Genomic DNA, 27,429 nt, shown 5'->3' with positions numbered 1-27,429 from the left:
AACATCAAATCATGCGTGTTGGTTTCCTTTGTTTGTCCACCTTTCTTGGCTACTCTCAGCTTGATACTTGTGACTTTTTAACAGATAGCAGAAAGGCACTGTTAATTATTAAAACCAAAAATGAGGCTCTTAACAAAACTCTTCTAGCTACATATTCAATCATCTCGGCGATTCAGTTTGATTATGGTCCCACAAAACTTGTGAGCATCCTCATATCTGACATGTACAATAAATAACTTTCTCAATGGATAGCCTAACCATAGTTAAAATTCATTTCTGTCTTATCCCTTTTAGTTGGTACAGAAAGATCAGGATCCAACCTTAGCCCTGCCACTTTAGAGCTATCTTATTGAAACAACTCAATAGTCTAGACTACCTTTTGCAATTAGATTAGGAACGCATGTCCCCATTCTGTCTGGCGCCACTGGAGATACTTATTTTGATTTGGATAATAAAGGAGTGACATCAAGTCTTATCAGGCAAGATCTACACACTTTGAACGACATGCCATAGTCTGGAATATGTCGTGAAAGTCTCCCTGGCCGCCCCATATAAGATCTTCGTTAAGAAGCCCATATTCTTCACCTTGACTGATGCTCAGACATTGGTCTGACCCCCTCTTTCCTGCAAATCAGCCAGGGAAGAGAACTCTGATCTTAACTCACAGACTGCCCTGCTCAGACACCTATCAAAGCCGCCTCCACCCTTTCCCTATGAGATCTATCTCACAGGAACCTAACATTAACTCCGGTAAATCTTATTGAGTTACCCTGACGGCAGATTTTACAAAGAAAGTCCTCAAACTCTGATGGGTTTTATGTTTGTTGGCCTGTAGTCATTGGGTTTTATTGTTGGTATCTTTCTAAGAAACAAATCCACTCTCTCTTTGAAGCCATGCTGTGATCAGTTGACACCTAAGACTCTAGTCCTAGCTCCTAAAGGCCATCAGGGCTCTGCTTTTCTCAAATTAACTTTATCATGAAATTGTATAGCTATATCAAATGAACATCTAAAATAGAAATCAACTATAAAACTGAATTTGTGACAATTTGACAAGTTCAACAGTATGTTTTACCAAGCTATACAAGTAGAACCAATATTTTCTTAGTTATTTCCGCCTTCACAAAATAGGTAGAGTGCCTATCTGCACCTATGAATATTAAGACAACACCTACTGTGGCTGTGATTAAGGGTTGATTATAGCTCCTAAATTCAAAGTAGATCCAAATTCCATTTTTACAAGTTAGACAGAAGTCTTACGTCCCTTAGCGTATAGCCTCTCATGTCACTCTTACAATATATCCGTTCATAATCATTTTAAACATTTATGTGCATTTATTTACTCATCACTTCACTATCTATTTGGAATAAATGTTTACACCGTCATCCTGCTCTGACCCACCTCAGTTGCATGGAAGTGTGGGCAAAAGGAACATGAGGGATGCAAAGGAGAAATACTTCCTGCATCTTATCCAATCTCCCCATATCCCATTTGTGTTTTGTAACATAACTGATTAAGCATCTCGAGATAACATTTGTTATGAATTGGCGCTATACAAATAATGATAGATTGATTGATTTTCAAAATCTAAATCAGCTTTTTTAGCTGTGTGTGTCAACGTTGCTCAATAACAAACATCCTGTTGCCGTTTCCACTGCAATGCACTAGCCCCTTTTCCCTTAACCCCCCCATCTCCACTCTCAATGTTTTGATCAGAATACACAACATTAATATTTTAAGAATCTTTTTATTTCTTTATTATAACAATTTCAGTTGGTTCAATTAAAGATTGGACATAATTTGTCTTCATTTTTCTTTTCCTTTTTCACACAACGCTGTAAAGAGAGAGACAAATGAATTGATTAAGTTCTGTTTGAAATCACAAATCTCCATTTCATTATTTAATCAGACCTGTTTGAAGGTTACTCACTGTCTTTGGGGTCATAGATGAAGTCTGGTTCTCCTGTGAAACCAAGACACCTCGCCTGCTTCATGGCATGTGCCAGTTCGTGGTGCTTGATATCGTTTTCTTTAGCTGGAAACAGAAATGTAAAATAGATTAAAATGAAGAAATGTTTCAAATATTAAAGGAGTTATTTTCTTTTCTGTTCTTCTTACCCATGAGGTAAAATGCCCGATAGCTTTCGACCTCTGCAATGGTTTTTGGCTCATCAATGTTCATAATGTGGATTAAATTATTGTTGGTTCTGCTGTCGACCGTGTAGAGCAGACATCCCTCACAGGTTGGCAGGGAATGGTACGTGCAGGTGAAGTTGGACTCTAACAGGAAAAAACAAAACCATTAAATCCCAAGCAGACATTGTTTGGCTTGCTCCTAGACTGGATTGAAGGCAGATACATTTACCGGAACTGCAGAACAGTAATGTTTACGATAGTTTCAGAGTCAACAGTCATGCTAGCAGCTCTGTTGGTCTGAGAGTAATGAGCTACATGCTACAATCAGTACGGTTACATGCTCCCTGTCTAACAATGTTTTATTGTAAAAAAGTAGCATCCTGTATCATCATATGTTAAATTTTGAGTTTGTTTTGTACTTTTTCTCGTGTATTTGTTTTATTGTTATTATTATGTTTATTAAAATGTTTGTGATGCCCATTCTTGGGCCACTGAAAATCAGCCACTGCTGTTTCATACTGCATCATATCTGACATCACATAAACCCTTCAGGTATATCAAGGCAATAGGACAATATAAACAAGGTGAGATGAATCTGAAACAGGGTCTGTCCTGGTGGACTTTGCAACATGTCCTCTGACTTTAACGTCTCCATTCATTTTTGTTCCTAAACTCTCATACAGCCAAAGGCAGAGTTTTCTAAATTAGCACCCCTACAACTAGCAGCAACAAGTCCTCAAACCTAAACCTTTTTAGGAGACAAACAGTTGGAAGATGTGTTTGACATTTTTGATTGGACAAACTCATACACTGACTAACAGGACTAACATAAGCACCAGTATGATAGCAGATCAGCAGACTTACTGTCGGTTAGTGCAGAGTTGGAATGGATAGTTACAGGGTGTGATCCGTACTTGCAATGTGTAGGACTAAAATAAAAAAGAACGGATAAAAGATCAGTTCAGACATGTCATTCAAATTCAAATATTTTGTTAGAAAAATGATTTCTATATGTTTACATTCCTCTTATCATAGTGATGCAGAACCTGTGACCTATAAGCTTAGACCTCAACCTTGTAAGAAGAAGAATGTGGGACGACATTAGGCTGTTTTTAGCCAACATCAAATCAACATAAAGAAATAACTGCAGATGGTCGTTATAGGCTCCTTGTGTTAAGATATGTTTGATATCTAGAACATCTAATGTGTTCAAGGCAAATTCTCTCCTCCAATGCTTGCATATTTAAAAAGATATGTAACATAATTGTACAGCTGATATTGTACTGCTGATACTCACTGCCTGATCCCAATATCCTGAACAAATTGCTTGTGGTCTGGTGATGTCTGAATGAAGTCAATCCACTGGCTCTTGGTTGTCTTGAACAACTCTCTATGTGGATCACTAGTAATCCAGCCCATGATGAAGATCCACCTTCCGTAACTCTGCAGAAAAACAAAAAGTCAATGAGGTACACAAAAATATCAGTAATTAATTTCAACATAGCTGAATGGTGAACTTAATTTGCAATTTGCTCAAACCTTAATCAGGGGTATCACTGACTATCAAATGTCAAAAATGTCAATCTTAGGGGAAAGTATCTGAGCCCAGGGTATTCAATCTTATACATCAGCATTATGCAAAACTGAAAAAGGTACCTAAAAACCTGCGAAAAATTATTCATGCTAATGCTAACCTAAAGACCCAGGAGGGAAGTAGAAGCAGCTTACCGGTTCAAAAGTTGGAAGAGGTGTGATCAGAGGTCTGCATTCCTCAACTGTTTGAGCCGAGCTGCTCAGGAACAACCCAGCCACCAGGAAAAGACTGCTGAACAACAGATTCATGATGCTACAAATGGTTAGCTTCAGTTTACAACTTGAAGAAAAACAACAAGCAGGAAGCTCTGACAAAGCTGAATGACTGATCCTCACAGAGCCACTCAGCCTTTATAGAAGTTGCTTATGGCAGAGTTCCAAGTGTCCTGCCTTTTTGACTCGTTATATTATAGGAATTTAAAATAAATAATTATTATCGTTGTTCCTTGGAGTTGGTCAGACAATATTTGACTTCAACCTTGTCTTCCTACAGTTACAGTGGAGGTTCTAGGGTGTCCTGTGTTTGTAGGGTTCCTAAGGACACTTCAGTTTGCACATCAAACATTAAATATGTGTTGACTTGTCCTTAGCTGCCCCTAAACACAAATACACACAGAATATGTATCGTTAAAATTAAATAAAACTTCTCCAAGTAAGCTCCAACAAGCCTCTCATTAGCAACTAGTTAGCTGACTGAAGCCTGGTTCACACTAAAACGTTTTTAACATCCTTCAAACAAAAACATAATGTAGAAAATGTGGGATACCGAAAACATTTACATAAATAATGATAGATTAAACAGTTTTGTACCTATAATGTGTGTGTAGAGCAGTGATATGACCAGAACTGCACACCACAAACTAACAGATTATATTCATGGCCAACCAGAGTCCAAATATGAAAGTTGGGAATCTCGCAAAATGTCTCTACACATTTTATGCATGGTCTAATTCCACTTTAGCAAACTAAATTGGTAAGAATGGTTGTTTATTGTTTTTGGACTACTTTTACCTACAGTCTCTAAATGTACTATGGGAGGCAGAGCCTTCAGTTATCAGGCCTGCTCATGGTACCTACAGTCTCTACTATGGGAAGTAGAGCCTTCAGTTATCAGGCCTGCTCATGGTACCTACAGTCTGTACTATGGGAGGTAGAGCCTTCAGTTATCAGGCCTGCTCATGGTACCTACAGTCTCTACTATGGGAAGTAGAGCCTTCAGTTATCAGGCCCCTCTCCTTTGGAATCCAGAGCTCCCTTGTGTCGTTGGTTCCTCTGGATCATTGGTGTGGACGGCATGCTGACATGCGCCCCTGCGACTCTAACTGCTACAACTATTAATATCAGCCTAACATCTCCTTTAACATCTACTGTATAATTAACACAATCAGTCCTCCCGTTTCATCATCATTACAGTTGCTGAAGTTAATATTAGACTAATCTGGCTCTTATCACACTTAGCTGTTGTTGCTAATTTTTCTGGGCTCTGGTTGACCATTATTATAATCTGTTAGTGTGTGATGTACTGTTTATAACTTGACATTGCTATCCACAAACTAAAGGAACAAAATAGTTTCATCATTATATTTCTACATGTTGGAGGTCTCACACATTTTCTACATACGTATGTTTTTGTTTGAAGGATGATAAAAATCTTCTATCTAAACTACATGTTCTCTTTGTATTTGTGTTTAGGGGCAGCTCAAGAAAAGTCAACACATCTGTGATGTTTGATGTGCAAACTGAAGTGTCCTTAGGAACCCTACAAACACAGGACACCCTAGAACCTCCTCTTTAACTGTAGGGAGACAAGGTTAAAGTCAAATATTGTCTGACCAACTCCAAGGAACAAAGATAATAATTATTTATTTTAAATTCCTATAATATAACGATTCAAAAAGCCAGGACACTTGGAACTCTGCCATAAGCAACTTCTATAAAGGCTGAGTGGCTCTGTGAGGATCAGTCATTCAGCTTTGTCAGAGCTTCCTGCTTGTTGTTTTTCTTCAAGTTGTAAACTGAAGCTAACCATTTGTAGCATCATGAATCTGTTGTTCAGCAGTCTTTTCCTGGTGGCTGGGTTGTTCCTGAGCAGCTCGGCTCAAACAGTTGATGAATGCAGATCTTTGATCACACCTCTTCCAACTTTTCAACCGGTAAGCCTCTTCTGATTCTCTCTGATTAAGGTTTGAGCCAAATGCAAATTAAGTTCACCATTCAGTTATGCTGAAATTAATTACTGATATTTTTGTGTACCTCATTGACTTTTTGTTTTTCTGCAGAGTTACGGAAGGTGGATCTTCATCATGGGCTGGATTACTAGTGATCCACATAGAGAGTTGTTCAAGACAACCAAGAGCCAGTGGATTGACTTCATTCAGACATCACCAGACCACAAGCAATTTGTTCAGGATATTGGGATCAGGCAGTGAGTATCAGCAGTACAATATCAGCTGTACAATTACGTTACATATCTTTTTAAATATGCAAGCATTGGAGGAGAGAATTTGCCTTGAACACATTAGATGTTCTAGATATCAAACATATCTTAACACAAGCAGCCTATAACAACCATCTGCAGTTATTTCTTTATGTTGATTTGATGTTGGCTAAAAACAGCCTAATGTCGTCCCACATTCTTCTTCTTACAAGGTTGAGGTCTAAGCTTATAGGTCACAGGTTCTGCATCACTATGATAAGAGGAATGTAAACATATAGAAATCATTTTTCTAACAAAATATTTGAATTTGAATGACATGTCTGAACTGATCTTTTATCCGTTCTTTTTTATTTTAGTCCTACACATTGCAAGTACGGATCACACCCTGTAACTATCCATTCCAACTCTGCACTAACCGACAGTAAGTCTGCTGATCTGCTATCATACTGGTGCTTATGTTAGTCCTGTTAGTCAGTGTATGAGTTTGTCCAATCAAAAATGTCAAACACATTTTCCAACTGTTTGTCTCCTAAAAAGGTTTAGGTTTGAGGACTTGTTGCTGCTAGTTGTAGGGGTGCTAATTTAGAAAACTCTGCCTTTGGCTGTATGAGAGTTTAGGAACAAAGATGAATGGAGACGTTAAAGTCAGAGGACATGTTGCAAAGTCCACCAGGACAGACCCTGTTTCAGATTCATCTCACCTTGTTTATATTGTCCTATTGCCTTGATATACCTGAAGGGTTTATGTGATGTCAGATATGATGCAGTATGAAACAGCAGTGGCTGATTTTCAGTGGCCCAAGAATGGGCCTCACAAACATTTTAATAAACATAATAATAACAATAAAACAAATACACAAGAAAAAGTACAAAACAAACTCAAAATTTAACATATGATGATACAGGATGCTACTTTTTTACAATAAAACATTGTTAGACAGGGAGTATGTAACCGTACTGATTGTAGCATGTAGCTCATTACTCTCAGACCAACAGAGCTGCTAGCATGACTGTAGACTCTGAAACTATCGTAAACATTACTGTTCTGCAGTTCCGGTAAATGTATCTGCCTTCAAGTCAGTCTAGGAGCAAGCCAAACAATGTCTGCTTGGGATTTAATGGTTTTGTTTTTTCCTGTTAGAGTCCAACTTCACCTGCACGTACCATTCCCTGCCAACCTGTGAGGGATGTCTGCTCTACACGGTCGACAGCAGAACCAACAATAATTTAATCCACATTATGAACATTGATGAGCCAAAAACCATTGCAGAGGTTGAAAGCTATCGGGCATTTTACCTCATGGGTAAGAAGAACAGAAAAGAAAATAACTCCTTTAATATTTGAAACATTTCTTCATTTTAATCTATTTTACATTTCTGTTTCCAGCTAAAGAAAACGATATCAAGCACCACGAACTGGCACATGCCATGAAGCAGGCGAGGTGTCTTGGTTTCACAGGAGAACCAGACTTCATCTATGACCCCAAAGACAGTGAGTAACCTTCAAACAGGTCCGATTAAATAATGAAATGGAGATTTGTGATTTCAAACAGAACTTAATCAATTCATTTGTCTCTCTCTTTACAGCGTTGTGTGAAAAAGGAAAAGAAAAATGAAGACAAATGAAGTCGTATCTTAAACTGAACCAAACTAACATTGTTGAAATAAAAAAAAAAAAGTATATAAAAAAAAAAAGTGTGTGGCCTTTGTTTTTTTCCCATTTAAAAAAAAAATGTATAGAGTGGGAATGGGGGGTTGAGGGAAAAGGGGCTAGCACAGAGTAGTGGAAACAGCAACAGGGTGTTTGTTGTTGAGCAGCGTTGACACATACAGCTAAAAGAGCTGATTTAGATTTTGAAAATATACTTGAGTCATATTTTATATCTCATTGTCTTCATTCAGCTCTCTGTGACAAAACCAAAAATTAGAACTAAGATGAATGAAATGAATCTGCAGCTTAAGTAATGGACTTCCTTAAGAAAGTAAAGACAAACATGTGACTTGAAACATTAAAGTTTTTTTTTCCAATCTAATAAATACATTGAAAGTGAGGATAGGGGTTGGGGGAAAGGGATTGGTGTACGCAAGTGTGGGAAGGCAAATACTTTCATGCCAACCCCCATCCTCCAACGTTCATCCACCAGGCACGACATGAACCACAACAGAGAATATAAGTACTACAAGTGGGGGGCAAAGTTAGTATCACGTCTTTTAATGTGAAGCACTTTGTGACATCTGCTCTTGCAAGTTGCTATATAAATAAACTTTACGAGTTGGAATAAATTATTCCTCTCAATTCTGCCAAATTAATTACAGACAGTCAGTACTTTGTCCACCTATTGTGATTCTTGTCTGCTAGATGTGACATTTAATCTGTCAACAACGGGAGGATAGTTATTAATAGCCATCCAAACCACTAGTAAAACTATAAATCCGAAACCTTGGCAGATTAAACATCAAATCATGCGTGTTGGTTTCCTTTGTTTGTCCACCTTTCTCGGCTACTCTCAGCTTGATACTTGTGACTTTTTAACAGACAGCAGAAAGGCACTGTTAATTGTTAAAACCAAAAACGAGGCTCTTAACAAAACTCTCGTAGCTACGTATTCAATCATCTCGGCGATTCAGTTTGATTATGGTCCCACAAAACTTGTGAGCATCCTCATATCTGACATGTACAATAAATAACTTTCTCAATGGATAGCCTAACCATAGTTAAAATTCATTTCTGTCTTATCCCTTTTAGTTGGTACAGAAAGATCAGGATCCAACCTTAGCCCTGCCAATTTAGAGCTATCTTATTGAAACAACTCAATAGTCTAGACTACCTTTTGCAATTAGATTAGGAACGCATGCCCCCATTCTGTCTGGAGCCACTGGAGATACTTATTTTGATTTGGATAATAAAGGAGTGACATCACTCTTATCAGGCAAGATCTACACACTTTGAACGACATGCCATAGTCTGGAATATGTCGTGAAAGTCTCCCTGGCCACCGCATATAAGATCTTCGTTAAGAAGCCTATATTCTTCACCTTGACTGATGCTCAGACATTGGTCTGACCCCCTCTTTCCTGCAAATCAGCCAGGGAAGAGAACTCTGATCTTAACTCACAGACTGCCCTGCTCAGACACCTATCAAAGCTGTCTCCCCCCTTTCCCTATGAGATCTATCTCACAGGAACCTAACATTAACTCCGGTAAATCTTATTGAGTTACCCTGACGGCAGATTTTACAAAGAAAGTCCTCAAACTCTGATGGGTTTTATGTTTGTTGGCCTGTAGTCATTGGGTTTTATTGTTGGTATCTTTCTAAGAAACAAATCCACTCTCTCTTTGAAGCCATGCTGTGATCAGTTGACACCTAAGACTCTAGTCTAAAGAGCTCCTAAAAGCCATCAGGGCTCTGCTTTTCTCAAATAAACTTTATCATGAAATTGTATAGCTATATCAAATGAACATCTAAAATAGAAATCAACTATAAAACTGAATTTGTGACAATCTGACAAGTTCAACAGTATGTTTTACCAAGCTATACGAGTAGAACCAATATTTTCTTAGTTATTTCCGCCTTCACAAAATAGGTAGAGTGCCTATCTGCACCTATGAATATTAAGACAACACCTACTGTGGCTGTGATTAAGGGTTGATTATAGCTCCTAAATTCAAAGTAGATCCAAATTCCATTTTTATAAGTTAGACAGAAGTCTTACGTCCCTTAGCGTATAGCCTCTCATGTCACTCTTACAATATATCCGTTCATAATCATTTTAAACATTTATGTGCATTTATTTACTCATCACTTCACTATCTATTTGGAATAAATATTTACACCGTCATCCTGCTCTGACCCACCTCAGTTGCATGGAAGTGTGGGCAAAAGGAACATGAGGGATGCAAAGGAGAAATACTTCCTGCATCTTATCCAATCTCCCCATATCCCATTTGTGTTTTGTAACATAACTGATTAAGCATCTCGAGATAACATTTGTTATGAATTGGCGCTATACAAATAATGATAGATTGATTGATTTTCAAAATCTAAATCAGCTTTTTTAGCTGTGTGTGTCAACGTTGCTCAATAACAAACATCCTGTTGCCGTTTCCACTGCAATGCACTAGCCCCTTTTCCCTTAACCCCCCCATCTCCACTCTCAATGTTTTGATCAGAATACACAACATTAATATTTTAAGAATCTTTTTATTTCTTTATTATAACAATTTCAGTTGGTTCAATTAAAGATTGGACATAATTTGTCTTCATTTTTCTTTTCCTTTTTCACACAACGCTGTAAAGAGAGAGACAAATGAATTGATTAAGTTCTGTTTGAAATCACAAATCTCCATTTCATTATTTAATCAGACCTGTTTGAAGGTTACTCACTGTCTTTGGGGTCATAGATGAAGTCTGGTTCTCCTGTGAAACCAAGACACCTCGCCTGCTTCATGGCATGTGCCAGTTCGTGGTGCTTGATATCGTTTTCTTTAGCTGGAAACAGAAATGTAAAATAGATTAAAATGAAGAAATGTTTCAAATATTAAAGGAGTTATTTTCTTTTCTGTTCTTCTTACCCATGAGGTAAAATGCCCGATAGCTTTCGACCTCTGCAATGGTTTTTGGCTCATCAATGTTCATAATGTGGATTAAATTATTGTTGGTTCTGCTGTCGACCGTGTAGAGCAGACATCCCTCACAGGTTGGCAGGGAATGGTACGTGCAGGTGAAGTTGGACTCTAACAGGAAAAAACAAAACCATTAAATCCCAAGCAGACATTGTTTGGCTTGCTCCTAGACTGGATTGAAGGCAGATACATTTACCGGAACTGCAGAACAGTAATGTTTACGATAGTTTCAGAGTCAACAGTCATGCTAGCAGCTCTGTTGGTCTGAGAGTAATGAGCTACATGCTACAATCAGTACGGTTACATGCTCCCTGTCTAACAATGTTTTATTGTAAAAAAGTAGCATCCTGTATCATCATATGTTAAATTTTGAGTTTGTTTTGTACTTTTTCTCGTGTATTTGTTTTATTGTTATTATTATGTTTATTAAAATGTTTGTGATGCCCATTCTTGGGCCACTGAAAATCAGCCACTGCTGTTTCATACTGCATCATATCTGACATCACATAAACCCTTCAGGTATATCAAGGCAATAGGACAATATAAACAAGGTGAGATGAATCTGAAACAGGGTCTGTCCTGGTGGACTTTGCAACATGTCCTCTGACTTTAACGTCTCCATTCATTTTTGTTCCTAAACTCTCATACAGCCAAAGGCAGAGTTTTCTAAATTAGCACCCCTACAACTAGCAGCAACAAGTCCTCAAACCTAAACCTTTTTAGGAGACAAACAGTTGGAAGATGTGTTTGACATTTTTGATTGGACAAACTCATACACTGACTAACAGGACTAACATAAGCACCAGTATGATAGCAGATCAGCAGACTTACTGTCGGTTAGTGCAGAGTTGGAATGGATAGTTACAGGGTGTGATCCGTACTTGCAATGTGTAGGACTAAAATAAAAAAGAACGGATAAAAGATCAGTTCAGACATGTCATTCAAATTCAAATATTTTGTTAGAAAAATGATTTCTATATGTTTACATTCCTCTTATCATAGTGATGCAGAACCTGTGACCTATAAGCTTAGACCTCAACCTTGTAAGAAGAAGAATGTGGGACGACATTAGGCTGTTTTTAGCCAACATCAAATCAACATAAAGAAATAACTGCAGATGGTCGTTATAGGCTCCTTGTGTTAAGATATGTTTGATATCTAGAACATCTAATGTGTTCAAGGCAAATTCTCTCCTCCAATGCTTGCATATTTAAAAAGATATGTAACATAATTGTACAGCTGATATTGTACTGCTGATACTCACTGCCTGATCCCAATATCCTGAACAAATTGCTTGTGGTCTGGTGATGTCTGAATGAAGTCAATCCACTGGCTCTTGGTTGTCTTGAACAACTCTCTATGTGGATCACTAGTAATCCAGCCCATGATGAAGATCCACCTTCCGTAACTCTGCAGAAAAACAAAAAGTCAATGAGGTACACAAAAATATCAGTAATTAATTTCAACATAGCTGAATGGTGAACTTAATTTGCAATTTGCTCAAACCTTAATCAGGGGTATCACTGACTATCAAATGTCAAAAATGTCAATCTTAGGGGAAAGTATCTGAGCCCAGGGTATTCAATCTTATACATCAGCATTATGCAAAACTGAAAAAGGTACCTAAAAACCTGCGAAAAATTATTCATGCTAATGCTAACCTAAAGACCCAGGAGGGAAGTAGAAGCAGCTTACCGGTTCAAAAGTTGGAAGAGGTGTGATCAGAGGTCTGCATTCCTCAACTGTTTGAGCCGAGCTGCTCAGGAACAACCCAGCCACCAGGAAAAGACTGCTGAACAACAGATTCATGATGCTACAAATGGTTAGCTTCAGTTTACAACTTGAAGAAAAACAACAAGCAGGAAGCTCTGACAAAGCTGAATGACTGATCCTCACAGAGCCACTCAGCCTTTATAGAAGTTGCTTATGGCAGAGTTCCAAGTGTCCTGCCTTTTTGACTCGTTATATTATAGGAATTTAAAATAAATAATTATTATCGTTGTTCCTTGGAGTTGGTCAGACAATATTTGACTTCAACCTTGTCTTCCTACAGTTACAGTGGAGGTTCTAGGGTGTCCTGTGTTTGTAGGGTTCCTAAGGACACTTCAGTTTGCACATCAAACATTAAATATGTGTTGACTTGTCCTTAGCTGCCCCTAAACACAAATACACACAGAATATGTATCGTTAAAATTAAATAAAACTTCTCCAAGTAAGCTCCAACAAGCCTCTCATTAGCAGCTAGTTAGCTGACTGAAGCCTGGTTCACACTAAAACGTTTTTAACATCCTTCAAACAAAAACATAATGTAGAAAATGTGGGATACCGAAAACATTTACATAAATAATGATAGATTAAACAGTTTTGTACCTATAATGTGTGTGTAGAGCAGTGATATGACCAGAACTGCACACCACAAACTAACAGATTATATTCATGGCCAACCAGAGTCCAAATATGAAAGTTGGGAATCTCGCAAAATGTCTCTACACATTTTATGCACGGTCTAATTCCACTTTAGCACACTAAATTGGTAAGAATGGTTGTTTATTGTTTTTGGACTACTTTTACCTACAGTCTCTAAATGTACTATGGGAGGCAGAGCCTTCAGTTATCAGGCCTGCTCATGGTACCTACAGTCTCTACTATGGGAAGTAGAGCCTTCAGTTATCAGGCCTGCTCATGGTACCTACAGTCTGTACTATGGGAGGCAGAGCCTTCAGTTATCAGGCCTGCTCATGGTACCTACAGTCTCTACTATGGGAAGTAGAGCCTTCAGTTATCAGGCCCCTCTCCTTTGGAATCCAGAGCTCCCTTGTGTCGTTGGTTCCTCTGGATCATTGGTGTGGACGGCATGCTGACATGCGCCCCTGCGACTCTAACTGCTACAACTATTAATATCAGCCTAACATCTCCTTTAACATCTACTGTATAATTAACACAATCAGTCCTCCCGTTTCATCATCATTACAGTTGCTGAAGTTAATATTAGACTAATCTGGCTCTTATCACACTTAGCTGTTGTTGCTAATTTTTCTGGACTCTGGTTGAACATTAATATAATCTGTTAGTGTGTGATGTACTGTTTATAACTTGACATTGCTATCCACACGCTAAAGGAACAAAATAGTTTCATCATTATATTTCTACATGTTGGAAGTCTCACACATTTTCTACATACGTATGTTTTTGTTTGAAGGATGATAAAAATCTTCTATCTAAACTACATGTTCTCTTTGTATTTGTGTTTAGGGGCAGCTCAGGAAAAGTCAACACATCCGTGATGTTTGATGTGCAAACTGAAGTGTCCTTAGGAACCCTACAAACACAGGACACCCTAGAACCTCCTGTTTAACTGTAGGGAGACAAGGTTGAAGTCAAATATTGTCTGACCAACTCCAAGGAACAACGATAATAATTATTTATTTTAAATTCCTATAATATAACGAGTCAAAAAGCCAGGACACTTGGAACTCTGCCATAAGCAACTTCTATAAAGGCTGAGTGGCTCTGTGAGGATCAGTCATTCAGCTTTGTCAGAGCTTCCTGCTTGTTGTTTTTCTTCTAGTTGTAAACTGAAGCTAACCATTTGTAGCATCATGAATCTGTTGCTCAGCAGTCTTTTCCTGGTGGCTGGGTTGTTCCTGAGCTGCTCCGCTCAGACCGTTGATGAATGCAGATCTTTGATCACACCTCTTCCAACTTTTCAACCGGTAAGCCTCTTCTGATTCTCTCTGATTAAGGTTTGAGCCAAATGCAAATTACGTTTAGCATTCAGTTTTGTTGAAATTAATTACTGATATTTTTGTGTACCTCATTGACTTTTTGTTTGTCTGCAGAGTTACGGAAGGTGGGTCTTCATCATGGGTTGGATTACTAGTGAACCACATAGAGTCTTGTTCAAGACAACCAAGAGCCAGTGGATTGACTTCATTCAGACATCACCAGACCACAAGGAATTTGTTCAGGATATTGGGATCAGGCAGTGAGTATCAGCAGTACAATATCAGCTGTACAATTATGTTACATAACTTTTTAAATATGCAAGCATTGGAGGAGAGAATTTGCCTTGAACACATTAGATGTTCTAGATATCAAACATATCTTAACACAAGCAGCCTATAACAACCATCTGCAGTTATTTCTTTATGTTGATTTGATGTTGGCTAAAAACAGCCCAATGTCGTCCCACATTCTTCTTCTTACAAGGTTGATGTCTAAGCTTATAGGTCACAGGTTCTGCATCACTATGATAAGAGGAATGTAAACATATAGAAATATTTTTTTGAACAAAATATTTGAATATGAATGACATGTCTGAACTGATCTTTTATCCGTTCTTTTTTGTTTTAGTCCTACACATTGCAAGTACGGATCACACCCTGTAACTATCCATTCCAACTCTGCACTAACCGACAGTAAGTCTGCTGATCTGCTATCATACTGGTGCTTATGTTAGTCCTGTTAGTCAGTGTATGAGTTTGTCCAATCAAAAATGTCAAACACATCTTCCAACTGTTTGTCTCCTAAAAAGGTTTAGGTTTGAGGACTTGTTGCTGCTAGTTGTAGGGGTGCTAATTTATAAAACTCTGCCTCTGGCTGTATGAGAGTTTAGGAACAAAGATGAATGAAGACGTTAAAGTCAGAGGACATGTTGCAAAGTCCACCAGGACAGACCCTGTTTCAGATTCATCTCACCTTGTTTATATTGTCCTGTTGCCTTGATATACCTGAAGGGTTTATGTGATGTCAGATATGATGCAGTATAAAACAGCAGTGGCTGATTTTCAGTGGCCCAAGAATGAGCCTCACAAACATTTTAATAAACATAATAATAACAATAAAACAAATACACAAGAAAAAGTACAAAACAAACTCAAAGTTTAACATATGATGATACAGGATGCTACTATTTTACAATAAAACATTGTTAGACAGGGAGCATGTAACCGTACTGATCTTAGCATGTAGCTCATTTCTCTCAGACCAACAGAGCTGCTAGCATGACTGTAGACTCTGAAATTATCGTAAACATTACTGTTCTGCAGTTCCGGTAAATGTATCTGCCTTCAATTCAGTCTAGGAGCAAGCCAAACAATGTCTGCTTGGGATTTAATGGTTTTGTTTTTTCCTGTTAGAGTCCAACTTCACCTGCACGTACCATTCCCTGCCAACCTGTGAGGGATGTCTGCTCTACACGGTCGACAGCAGAACCAACAATAATTTAATCCACATTATGAACATTGATGAGCCAAAAACCATTGCAGAGGTCGAAAGCTATCGGGCATTTTACCTCATGGGTAAGAAGAACAGAAAAGAAAATAAATCCTTTAATATTTGAAACATTTCTTCATTTTAATCTATTTTACATTTCTGTTTCCAGCTAAAGAAAACGATATCAAGCACCACGAACTGGCACATGCCATGAAGCAGGCGAGGTGTCTTGGTTTCACAGGAGAACCAGACTTCATCTATGACCCCAAAGACAGTGAGTAACCTTCAAACATGTCTGATTAAATAATGAGATGGAGATTTGTGATTTCAAACAGAACTTAATCAATTCATTTGTCTCTCTTTTTACAGCGTTGTGTGAAAAAGGAAAAGAAAAATGAAGACAAATGAAGTCGTATCTTAAACTGAACCAAACTAAAATTGTTGAAATAAAAAAAAAAATTATATAAAAAAAAAAAATAAGTGTGTGGCCTTTGTTTTTTTCCAATTTAAAAAATAAATACAGAGTGGAGATGGGGGGTTGAGGGAAAAGGGGCTAGCACAGAGGAAGGGGAAACTTGTCATTTTGGTGTCATCTGGATAACAATTCAAATGTATGGAGTATTTCCTCATAATAAGGAAAAATATACTGTACAAGGTCAATAGAATCAGTCAAAGAAATACACCTTGTGGCTCAACATGGCTAACTCCGGGTTTTCATTAACATTTACAAAGTGAGATCGATCTGATAAATAGGATTGAAACCAACAAATGATAAGACTTCAAAAATTGTGAGGTGAGAAATTATTTACATAAAAACAACTGGCTGGAGAAATTTGCATAAGAGTGATGTCATTCCTTTATTATCCAAATCAAAATAAGTATCTCCAGTGGCGCCAGACAGAATGGGGACATGCGTTCCTGATCTAATTGCAAAAGGTAGTCTAGACTATTGAGTTGTTTCAATAAGATAGCTCTAAAGTGGCAGGGCTAAGGTTGGATCCTGATCTTTCTGTACCAACTAAAAGGGATAAGACAGAAATGAATTTTAACTATGGTTAGGCTATCCATTGAGAAAGTTATTTATTGTACATGTCGGATATGAGGATGCTCACAAGTTTTGTGGGACCATAATCAAACTGAATCGCCGAGATGATTGAATATGTAGCTAGAAGAGTTTTGTTAAGAGCCTCGTTTTTGGTTTTAATAATTAACAGTGCCTTTCTGCTATCTGTTAAAAAGTCACAAGTATCAAGCTGAGAGTAGCCGAGAAAGGTGGACAAACAAAGGAAACCAACAAGCATGATTTGATGTTTAATCTGCCAAGGTTTCGGATTTATAGTTTTACTAGTGGTTTGGATGGCTATTAATAACTATCCTCCCGTTGTTGACAGATTAAATGTCACATCTAGCAGACAAGAATCACAATAGGTGGACAAAGTACTGACTGTCTGTAATTAATTTGGCAGAATTGAGAGGAATAATTTATTCCAACTCGTAAAGTTTATTTATATAGCAACTTGCAAGAGCAGATGTCACAAAGTGCTTCACATTAAAAGACGTGATACTAACTTTGCCCCCCACTTGTAGTACTTATATTCTCTGTTGTGGTTCATGTCGTGCCTGGTGGATGAACGTTGGAGGATGGGGGTTGGCATGAAAGTATTTGCCTTCCCACACTTGCGTACACCAATCCCTTTCCCCCAACCCCTATCCTCACTTTCAATGTATTTATTAGATTGGAAAAAAAAACTTTAATGTTTCAAGTCACATGTTTGTCTTTACTTTCTTAAGGAAGTCCATTACTTAAGCTGCAGATTCATTTCATTCATCTTAGTTCTAATTTTTGGTTTTGTCACAGAGAGCTGAATGAAGACAATGAGATATAAAATATGACTCAAGTATATTTTCAAAATCTAAATCAGCTCTTTTAGCTGTATGTGTCAACGCTGCTCAACAACAAACACCCTGTTGCTGTTTCCACTACTCTGTGCTAGCCCCTTTTCCCTCAACCCCCCATTCCCACTCTGTATTTATTTTTTTAAATGGGAAAAAAACAAAGGCCACACACTTATTTTTTTTTATATAATTTTTTTTTTTATTTCAACAATGTTAGTTTGGTTCAGTTTAAGATACGACTTCATTTGTCTTCATTTTTCTTTTCCTTTTTCACACAACGCTGTAAAGAGAGAGACAAATGAATTGATTAAGTTCTGTTTGAAATCACAAATCTCCATTTCATTATTTAATCGGACCTGTTTGAAGGTTACTCACTGTCTTTGGGGTCATAGATGAAGTCTGGTTCTCCTGTGAAACCAAGACACCTCGCCTGCTTCATGGCATGTGCCAGTTCGTGGTGCTTGATATCGTTTTCTTTAGCTGGAAACAGAAATGTAAAATAGATTAAAATGAAGAAATGTTTCAAATATTAAAGGAGTTATTTTCTTTTCTGTTCTTCTTACCCATCAGGTAAAATGCCCGATAGCTTTCGACCTCTGCAATGGTTTTTGGCTCATCAATGTTCATAATGTGGATTAAATTATTGTTGGTTCTGCTGTCGACCGTGTAGAGCAGACATCCCTCACAGGTTGGCAGGGAATGGTACGTGCAGGTGAAGTTGGACTCTAACAGGAAAAAACAAAACCATTAAATCCCAAGCAGACATTGTTTGGCTTGCTCCTAGACTGACTTGAAGGCAGATACATTTACCGGAACTGCAGAACAGTAATGTTTACGATAGTTTCAGAGTCTACAGTCATGCTAGCAGCTCTGTTGGTCTGAGAGTAATGAGCTACATGCTATGATCAGTACGGTTACATGCTCCCTGTCTAACAATGTTTTATTGTAAAAAAGTAGCATCCTGTATCATCATATGTTAAATTTTGAGTTTGTTTTGTACTTTTTCTTGTGTATTTGTTTTATTGTTATTATTATGTTTATTAAAATGTTTGTGATGCCCATTCTTGGGCCACTGAAAATCAGCCACTGCTGTTTCATACTGCATCATATCTGACATCACATAAACCCTTCAGGTATATCAAGTCAATAGGACAATATAAACAAGGTGAGATGAATCTGAAACAGGGTCTGTCCTGGTGGACTTTGCAACATGTCCTCTGACTTTAACGTCTCCATTCATCTTTGTTCCTAAACTCTCATACAGCCAAAGGCAGAGTTTTCTAAATTAGCACCCCTACAACTAGCAGCAACAAGTCCTCAAACTTAAACCTTTTTAGGAGACAAACAGTTGGAAGATGTGTTTGACATTTTTGATTGGACAAACTCATACACTGACTAACAGGACTAACATAAGCACCAGTATGATAGCAGATCAGCAGACTTACTGTCGGTTAGTGCAGAGTTGGAATGGATAGTTACAGGGTGTGATCCGTACTTGCAATGTGTAGGACTAAAATACAAAAGAACGGATAAAAGATCAGTTCAGACATGTCATTCAAATTCAAATATTTTGTTAGAAAAATGATTTCTATATGTTTACATTCCTCTTATCATAGTGATGCAGAACCTGTGACCTATAAGCTTAGACCTCAACCTTGTAAGAAGAAGAATGTGGGACGACATTAGGCTGTTTTTAGCCAACATCAAATCAACATAAAGAAATAACTGCAGATGGTTGTTATAGGCTGCTTGTGTTAAGATATGTTTGATATCTAGAACATCTAATGTGTTCAAGGCAAATTCTCTCCTCCAATGCTTGCATATTTAAAAAGATATGTAACGTAATTGTACAGCTGATATTGTACTGCTGATACTCACTGCCTGATCCCAATATCCTGAACAAATTGCTTGTGGTCTGGTGATGTCTGAATGAAGTCAATCCACTGGCTCTTGGTTGTCTTGAACAACTCTCTATGTGGATCACTAGTAATCCAGCCCATGATGAAGATCCACCTTCCGTAACTCTGCAGAAAAACAAAAAGTCAATGAGGTACACAAAAATATCAGTAATTAATTTCAACATAACTGAATGCTATACGTAATTTGCATTTGGCTCAAACCTTAATCAGAGAGAATCAGAAGAGGCTTACCGGTTCAAAAGTTGGAAGAGGTGTGATCAAAGATCTGCATTCATCAACTGTTTGAGCCGAGCTGCACAGGAACAACCCAGCCACCAGGAAAAGACTGCTGAACAACAGATTCATGATGCTACAAATGGTTAGCTTCAGTTTACAACTTGAAGAAAAACAACAAGCAGGAAGCTCTGACAAAGCTGAATGACTGATCCTCACAGAGCCACTCAGCCTTTATAGAAGTTGCTTATGGCAGAGTTCCAAGTGTCCTGCCTTTTTGAATCTTCATATTATCAGAATTTTAAATAAATAATTATTATCGTTGTTCCTTGGAGTTGGTCAGACAATATTTGACTTCAACCTTGTCTCCCTACAGTTAAAGAAGAGGTTCTAGGGTGTCCTGTGTTTGTAGGGTTCCTAAGGACACTTCAGTTTGCACATCAAACATCACAGATGTGTTGACTTTTCCTGAGGTGCCCCAAAACACAAATACAAAGAGAACATGTAGTTTAGATAGAAGATTTTTATCATCCTTCAAACAAAAACATACGTATGTAGAAAATGTGTGAGACCTCCAACATGTAGAAATATAATGATGAAACTATTTTGTTCCTTTAGTTTGTGGATAGCAATGTCAAGTTATAAACAGTACATCACACACTAACAGATTATATTAATGGTCAACCAGAGTCCAGAAAAATTAGCAACAACAGCTAAGTGTGATAAGAGCCAGATTAGTCTAATATTAACTTTAGCAACTGTAATGATGATGAAACGGGAGGACTGATTGTGTTAATTATACAGTAGATGTTAAAGGAGATGTTAGGCTGATATTAATAGTTGTAGCAGTTAGAGTCGCAGGGGCGCATGTCAGCATGCCGTCCACACCAATGATCCAGAGGAACCAACGAGACAAGGGAGCTCTGGATTCCAAATGAGAGGGGCCTGATAACTGAAGTCTCTACCTCCCATAGTAGAGACTGTAGGTACCATGAGCAGGCCTGATAACTGAAGGCTCTGCCTCCCATAGTAGAGACTGTAGGTACCATGAGCAGGCCTGATAACTGAAGGCTCTGCCTCCCATAGTACAGACTGTAGGTACCATGAGCAGGCCTGATAACTGAAGGCGCTGCCTCCCATAGTAGAGACTGGAGGTACCATGAGCAGGCCTGATAACTGAAGGCCCTGCCTCCCATAGTAGAGACTGTAGGTACCATGAACAGGCCTGATAACTGAAGTCTCTGCCTCCCATAATAGAAACTGTAGGTACCACGAGCAGGCCTAATAACTGAAGGCTCTACCTCCCATAGTAGAGTTCCAGTTAAACAGGAGGTTCTAGGGTGTCCTGTGTTTGTAGGGTTCCTAAGGACACTTCAGTTTGCACATCAAACATCACGGATGTGTTGACTTGTCCTTAGCTGCCCCTAAACACAAATACATGGAGAATATGAACTGTTAAAATAAAATAAAGTGGAAGAAAAAAATAAATAATAAAACTGAAGAATGGGGCCTGAAGTTTTGGTCGCTCACTCTGCTCTGTGATATTGCAATTTAATTAACTCTAAAGAGATCGTATTTTATTTAAAACCGAAGTATCAGTCACTCCATGGCTCCAACTGGTACGCAGGGTGAAAAAAAGGCAACTAAATCTTCAAATACAAGCAAAGCTTGCTTTGATGCTAACGTGGAGAGGCTAACTCCTGAACGAACAAGCCCGGAAATTAGTGGCACTGATAGCATGGCTGCGGACATTGCAAAGATCTACAACTTGTTACAGAGGATGTCGGACGAGCATGATACTGGACGAAATAAGAGCAACAATGGCTTCCACCGAGGGAAAAATTTGCGAACTAGCTGAACGTCTGACCAGTGTTGAGAGCCAGCTGGATTTCTTAGAGGACACAGATAAAGAGTGGAAAGCCAACCCACCCGCGGCTCGTGGTGAAGTTGAAGCTCTACGGCAAAAGGTTGATGATTGAGAGAACCGCGGTAGGAGAAACAACCTCCGTATTGTCGGCTTTCCTGAGGCATGTGAGGGTCGCGATGCAGCTGGGTTTCTAGCAACAGTGCTCCCTGAAATTTTGGAAATGGAGTTTAGTGGTAGCATTGAGATAGAACAGTCACACAGATCGGCTGCACAACCGCATCCCGATGGAAGACCCCCACGTCATTTTATTGTGTGCTTCTTGAGACACACAGATAAAGAGAGGATCAGGAATATGGCGCGGGACAAAGGAAGAGTTACATGGAAAGTTCATCATATTATGTTCTTCCCAGATTACTCTAACGCGGTGGAGGACAAACGTAGATGTTTCAACCAGTGCAAAAAAATGCTGCACGAGCAAAGAATCAAGTTTTCCCTGACTTTTCCTGCTAAGCTTGATTTCTACACGAAGAATGGAGGACGTGTTCGATTTGACAACCATGCTAAAGCAATGGCTTATATTAAAAACCTGTAAGCGGATTTCATGGAGCGGTCACAGCAGAGTTTTGGATTTATGAGGATGGATATATGGTGCCCTGGGTTGGTACCTTACTTGTTGTTCGATATGTGTGTTTTTTCTCTTTGTTTTTTGTTTTAGATTTGAATTACACTGCAGCTTTACAGGTTGTATCATGGCTAGTTGTCTACCTCATTTTGCATGAAACAGTTTTTATGCCTCAGACAATATTTGACTTCATCCTTGTCTTTATACAGTTACAGTGGAGGTTCTAGGGTCTTCTGTGTTTGTAGTATTCCTAAGGACACTTCAGTTTGCACATCAAACATTACATATGTGTTGACTTTTCCTGAGCTGCCCCAAAACACAAATACACACAGAATATGTATCGTTAAAATTAAATAAAACTTCTCCAAGTAAGCTCCAACAAGCCTCTCATTAGCAGCTAGTTAGCTGACTGAAGCCTGGCTCACACTAAAACGTTTTTAACATCCTTCAAACAAAAACATAATGTAGAAAATGTGGGAGACCAAAAACATTTACATAAATAATGATAGATTAAACAGTTTTGTACCTATAATGTGTGTGTAGAGCAGTGATATGACCAGAACTGCACACCACAAACTAACAGATTATATTCATGGCCAACCAAAGTCCAAATATGAAAGTTGGGAATCTCGCAAAATGTCTCTACACATTTTCTGCACGATGTAATTCCACTTTAGCAAACTAAATTGGTAAGAATGGTTGTTTATTGTTTTTGGACTACTTTTACCTACAGTCTCTAAATGTACTATGGGAGGCAGAGCCTTCAGTTATCAGGCCTGCTCATGGTACCTACAGTCTCTACTATGGGAGGCAGAGCCTTCAGTTATCAGGCCTGCTCATGGTACCTACAGTCTCTACTATGGGAGGCAGAGCCTTCAGTTATCAGTCCTGCTCATGGTACCTACAGTCTCTACTATGGGAGGCAGAGCCTTCAGTTATCAGGCCTGCTCATGGTACCTACAGTCTCTACTATGGGAGGTAGAGACTTCAGTTATCAGGCCCCTCTCATTTGGAATCCAGAGCTCCCTTGTGTCGTTGGTTCCTCTGGATCATTGGTGTGGACGGCATGCTGACATGCGCCCCTGCGACTCTAACTGCTACAACTATTAATATCAGCCTAACATCTCCTTTAACATCTACTGTATAATTAACACAATCAGTCCTCCCGTTTCATCATCATTACAGTTGCTAAAGTTAATATTAGACTAATCTGGCTCTTATCACACTTAGCTGTTGTTGCTAATTTTTCTGGACTCTGGTTGACCATTAATATAATCTGTTAGTGTGTGATGTACTGTTTATAACTTGAAATTGCTATCCACAAACTAAAGGAACAAAATAGTTTCATCATTATATTTCTACATGTTGGAGGTCTCACACAATTTCTACATACCTATGTTTTTGTTTGAAGGATGATAAAAATCTTCTATCTAAACTACATATTCTCTTTGTATTTGTGTTTAGGGGCACCTCAGGAAAAGTCAACACATCTGTGATGTTTGATGTGCAAACTGAAGTGTCCTTAGGAACCCTACAAACACAGGACACCCTAGAACCTCCTCTTTAACTGTAGGGAGACAAGGTTGAAGTCAAATATTGTCTGACCAACTCCAAGGAACAAAGATAATAATTATTTATTTTAAATTCCTATAATATAACGATTCAAAAAGCCAGGACACTTGGAACTCTGCCATAAGCAACTTCTATAAAGGCTGAGTGGCTCTGTGAGGATCAGTCATTCTGCTTTGTCAGAGCTTCCTGCTTGTTGTTTTTCTTCAAGTTGTAAACTGAAGCTAACCATTTGTAGCATCATGAATCTGTTGTTCAGCAGTCTTTTCCTGGTGGCTGGGTTGTTCCTGAGCAGCTCGGCTCAAACAGTTGATGAATGCAGATCTTTGATCACACCTCTTCCAACTTTTGAACCGGTAAGCCTCTTCTGATTCTCTCTGATTAAGGTTTGAGCCAAATGCAAATTAAGTTCACCATTCAGTTATGTTGAAATTAATTACTGATATTTTTGTGTACCTCATTGACTTTTTGTTTTTCTGCAGAGTTACGGAAGGTGGATCTTCATCATGGGCTGGATTACTAGTGATCCACATAGAGAGTTGTTCAAGACAACCAAGAGCCAGTGGATTGACTTCATTCAGACATCACCAGACCACAAGCAATTTGTTCAGGATATTGGGATCAGGCAGTGAGTATCAGCAGTACAATATCAGCTGTACAATTATGTTACATATCTTTTTAAATATGCAAGCATTGGAGGAGAGAATTTGCCTTGAACACATTAGATGTTCTAGATATCAAACATATCTTAACACAAGGAGCCTATAACAACCATCTGCAGTTATTTCTTTATGTTGATTTGATGTTGGCTAAAAACAGCCTAATGTCGTCCCACATTCTTCTTCTTACAAGGTTGAGGTCTAAGCTTATAGGTCACAGGTTCTGCATCACTATGATAAGAGGACATAACAAAATATTTGAATTTGAATGACATGTCTGAACTGATCTTTTATCCGTTCTTTTTTATTTTAGTCCTACACATTGCAAGTACGGATCACACCCTGTAACTATCCATTCCAACTCTGCACTAACCGACAGTAAGTCTGCTGATCTGCTATCATACTGGTGCTTATGTTAGTCCTGTTAGTCAGTGTATGAGTTTGTCCAATCAAAAATGTCAAACACATCTTCCAACTGTTTGTCTCCTAAAAAGGTTTAAGTTTGAGGACTTGTTGCTGCTAGTTGTAGGGGTGCTAATTTAGAAAACTCTGCCTTTGGCTGTATGAGAGTTTAGGAACAAAGATGAATGGAGACGTTAAAGTCAGAGGACATGTTGCAAAGTCCACCAGGACAGACCCTGTTTCAGATTCATCTCACCTTGTTTATATTGTCCTATTGCCTTGATATACCTGAAGGGTTTATGTGATGTCAGATATGATGCAGTATGAAACAGCAGTGGCTGATTTTCAGTGGCCCAAGAATGGGCATCACAAACATTTTAATAAACATAATAATAACAACAAAACAAATACACGAGAAAAAGTACAAAACAAACTCAAAATTTAACATATGATGATACAGGATGCTACTTTTTTACAATAAAACATTGTTAGACAGGGAGCATGTAACCGTACTGATTGTAGCATGTAGCTCATTACTCTCAGACCAACAGAGCTGCTAGCATGACTGTAGACTCTGAAACTATCGTAAACATTACTGTTCTGCAGTTCCGGTAAATGTATCTGCCTTCAAGTCAGTCTAGGAGCAAGCCAAACAATGTCTGCTTGGGATTTAATGGTTTTGTTTTTTCCTGTTAGAGTCCAACTTCACCTGCACGTACCATTCCCTGCCAACCTGTGAGGGATGTCTGCTCTACACGGTCGACAGCAGAACCAACAATAATTTAATCCACATTATGAACATTGATGAGCCAAAAACCATTGCAGAGGTCGAAAGCTATCGGGCATTTTACCTGATGGGTAAGAAGAACAGAAAAGAAAATAACTCCTTTAATATTTGAAACATTTCTTCATTTTAATCTATTTTACATTTCTGTTTCCAGCTAAAGAAAACGATATCAAGCACCACGAACTGGCACATGCCATGAAGCAGGCGAGGTGTCTTGGTTTCACAGGAGAACCAGACTTCATCTATGACCCCAAAGACAGTGAGTAACCTTCAAACAGGTCTGATTAAATAATGAAATGGAGATTTGTGATTTCAGACAAAACTAAATCAATTCATATTTCTCTCTTTACAGCATTGTGTGAAAAAGGAAAAGAAAAATGAAGACAAATGAATTTCGTATCTTAAACTGAACCAAACTAACATTGTTGAAATAAAAATAAAAAAAGTATATAAAAAAAAAAGTGTGTGGCCTTTGTTTTTTTCCCATTTAAAAAAAAAATATATAGAGTGGGAATGGGGGGTTGAGGGAAAAGGGGCTAGCACAGAGTAGTGGAAACAGCAACAGGGTGTTTGTTGTTGATCATCTCAGCTATTCAGGCTGATTATGGTCCCACAAAACTTGTGAGCATCCTCATATCCGACATGTACAATAAATAACTTTCTCAATGGATAGCCTAACCATAGTTAAAATTCATTTCTGTCTTATCCCTTTTAGTTGGTACAGAAAGATCAGGATCCAACCTTAGCCCTGCCACTTTAGAGCTATCTTATTGAAACAACTCAATAGTCTAGACTACCTTTTGCAATTAGATTAGGAACGCATGTCCCCATTCTGTCTGGCGCCACTGGAGATACTTATTTTGATTTGGATAATAAAGGAGTGACATCACTCTTATGCAAATTTCTCCAGCCAGTTGTTTTTATGTAAATAATTTCTCACCTCACAATTTTTGAAGTCTTATCATTTGTTGGTTTTAATCCTATTTATCAGATCGATCTCACTTTGTAACAAATGTTAATGAAAACCCGGAGTTAGCCATGTTGAGCCACAAGGTGTATTTCTTTGACTGATTCTATTGACCTTGTACAGTATATTTTTCCTTATTATGAGGAAATACTCCATACATTTGAATTGTTATCCAGATGATACTTAACTATACATATCAATAAGCCTATTGACACCAAAATGACAAGTTTCCCCTTCCTAATATACAGTACATGTATCTAAGCCAGCCAGGAGAAAGAATCCCTAAAGATCAGGACTTAATCTGTGTTATACCTGAGAACAGACATGAAAAGAAACAGCTGGTTAAAAGAAGAAGGAGATATAAAAGATGCAGAGATACAGCTAATATAACGTCAATTCCACAATCACTGCGAAAAAGACTGATCCAAACACTTCGCTGTTGGAATTAGAAGGAGCAATACGGCTCTAGACCCCAAACCAGGAGACTGAACAGAGGGAAACGTCTTGTTTAACTTTAGTCCCCT

At 38.3% G+C, this 27,429-nt stretch overlaps 6 protein-coding genes across 6 annotated transcripts; 3 read left to right on the top strand and 3 right to left on the bottom strand.

Moving 5' to 3' along the window:
- Positions 1–1,728: 1,728 nt before the first annotated feature.
- Positions 1,729–4,057, bottom strand: LOC136177119 (uncharacterized). The gene is made up of 6 exons (XM_065948295.1): positions 3,866–4,057; positions 3,435–3,580; positions 3,002–3,066; positions 2,120–2,281; positions 1,932–2,036; positions 1,729–1,836 (listed from the first exon to the last, which is right to left on the bottom strand). Exons 1-6 carry the CDS (start codon positions 3,977–3,979, stop codon positions 1,808–1,810), a joined length of 621 nt encoding a protein of 206 aa, XP_065804367.1. The 5' UTR covers positions 3,980–4,057; the 3' UTR covers positions 1,729–1,807.
- Positions 4,058–5,688: 1,631 nt separating this feature from the next.
- On the top strand, positions 5,689–7,861 carry LOC114921733 (uncharacterized). Its single transcript, XM_065948273.1, has 6 exons — positions 5,689–5,883; positions 6,010–6,155; positions 6,524–6,588; positions 7,309–7,470; positions 7,554–7,658; positions 7,754–7,861. The coding sequence occupies exons 1-6, from the start codon at positions 5,770–5,772 to the stop codon at positions 7,780–7,782; spliced, it is 621 nt and encodes a 206-aa protein (XP_065804345.1). The 5' UTR covers positions 5,689–5,769; the 3' UTR covers positions 7,783–7,861.
- Positions 7,862–10,348: 2,487 nt separating this feature from the next.
- On the bottom strand, positions 10,349–12,677 carry LOC136177120 (uncharacterized). The gene is made up of 6 exons (XM_065948297.1): positions 12,486–12,677; positions 12,055–12,200; positions 11,622–11,686; positions 10,740–10,901; positions 10,552–10,656; positions 10,349–10,456 (listed from the first exon to the last, which is right to left on the bottom strand). The coding sequence occupies exons 1-6, from the start codon at positions 12,597–12,599 to the stop codon at positions 10,428–10,430; spliced, it is 621 nt and encodes a 206-aa protein (XP_065804369.1). The 5' UTR covers positions 12,600–12,677; the 3' UTR covers positions 10,349–10,427.
- A 1,632-nt stretch (positions 12,678–14,309) lies between these two features.
- LOC136177109 (uncharacterized) lies at positions 14,310–16,484 on the top strand. The gene is made up of 6 exons (XM_065948236.1): positions 14,310–14,503; positions 14,630–14,775; positions 15,144–15,208; positions 15,929–16,090; positions 16,174–16,278; positions 16,374–16,484. The coding sequence occupies exons 1-6, from the start codon at positions 14,390–14,392 to the stop codon at positions 16,400–16,402; spliced, it is 621 nt and encodes a 206-aa protein (XP_065804308.1). The 5' UTR covers positions 14,310–14,389; the 3' UTR covers positions 16,403–16,484.
- Positions 16,485–18,069: 1,585 nt separating this feature from the next.
- Positions 18,070–20,247, bottom strand: LOC136177113 (uncharacterized). Its single transcript, XM_065948275.1, has 6 exons — positions 20,051–20,247; positions 19,779–19,924; positions 19,346–19,410; positions 18,464–18,625; positions 18,276–18,380; positions 18,070–18,180 (listed from the first exon to the last, which is right to left on the bottom strand). The coding sequence occupies exons 1-6, from the start codon at positions 20,162–20,164 to the stop codon at positions 18,152–18,154; spliced, it is 621 nt and encodes a 206-aa protein (XP_065804347.1). The 5' UTR covers positions 20,165–20,247; the 3' UTR covers positions 18,070–18,151.
- A 4,013-nt stretch (positions 20,248–24,260) lies between these two features.
- On the top strand, positions 24,261–26,399 carry LOC136177101 (uncharacterized). The gene is made up of 6 exons (XM_065948199.1): positions 24,261–24,446; positions 24,573–24,718; positions 25,063–25,127; positions 25,848–26,009; positions 26,093–26,197; positions 26,291–26,399. The coding sequence occupies exons 1-6, from the start codon at positions 24,333–24,335 to the stop codon at positions 26,317–26,319; spliced, it is 621 nt and encodes a 206-aa protein (XP_065804271.1). The 5' UTR covers positions 24,261–24,332; the 3' UTR covers positions 26,320–26,399.
- The last annotated feature ends 1,030 nt before the right edge of the window (positions 26,400–27,429 follow it).

Source organism: Labrus bergylta, chromosome 19 (assembly GCF_963930695.1).
Source record: "Labrus bergylta chromosome 19, fLabBer1.1, whole genome shotgun sequence".
NCBI classification, from domain to species: Eukaryota; Metazoa; Chordata; class Actinopteri; order Labriformes; family Labridae; genus Labrus; species Labrus bergylta.
The sequence above is the reverse complement of the archived record's forward strand: the minus strand, read 5'-3'. Positions and strand labels throughout refer to the sequence as shown.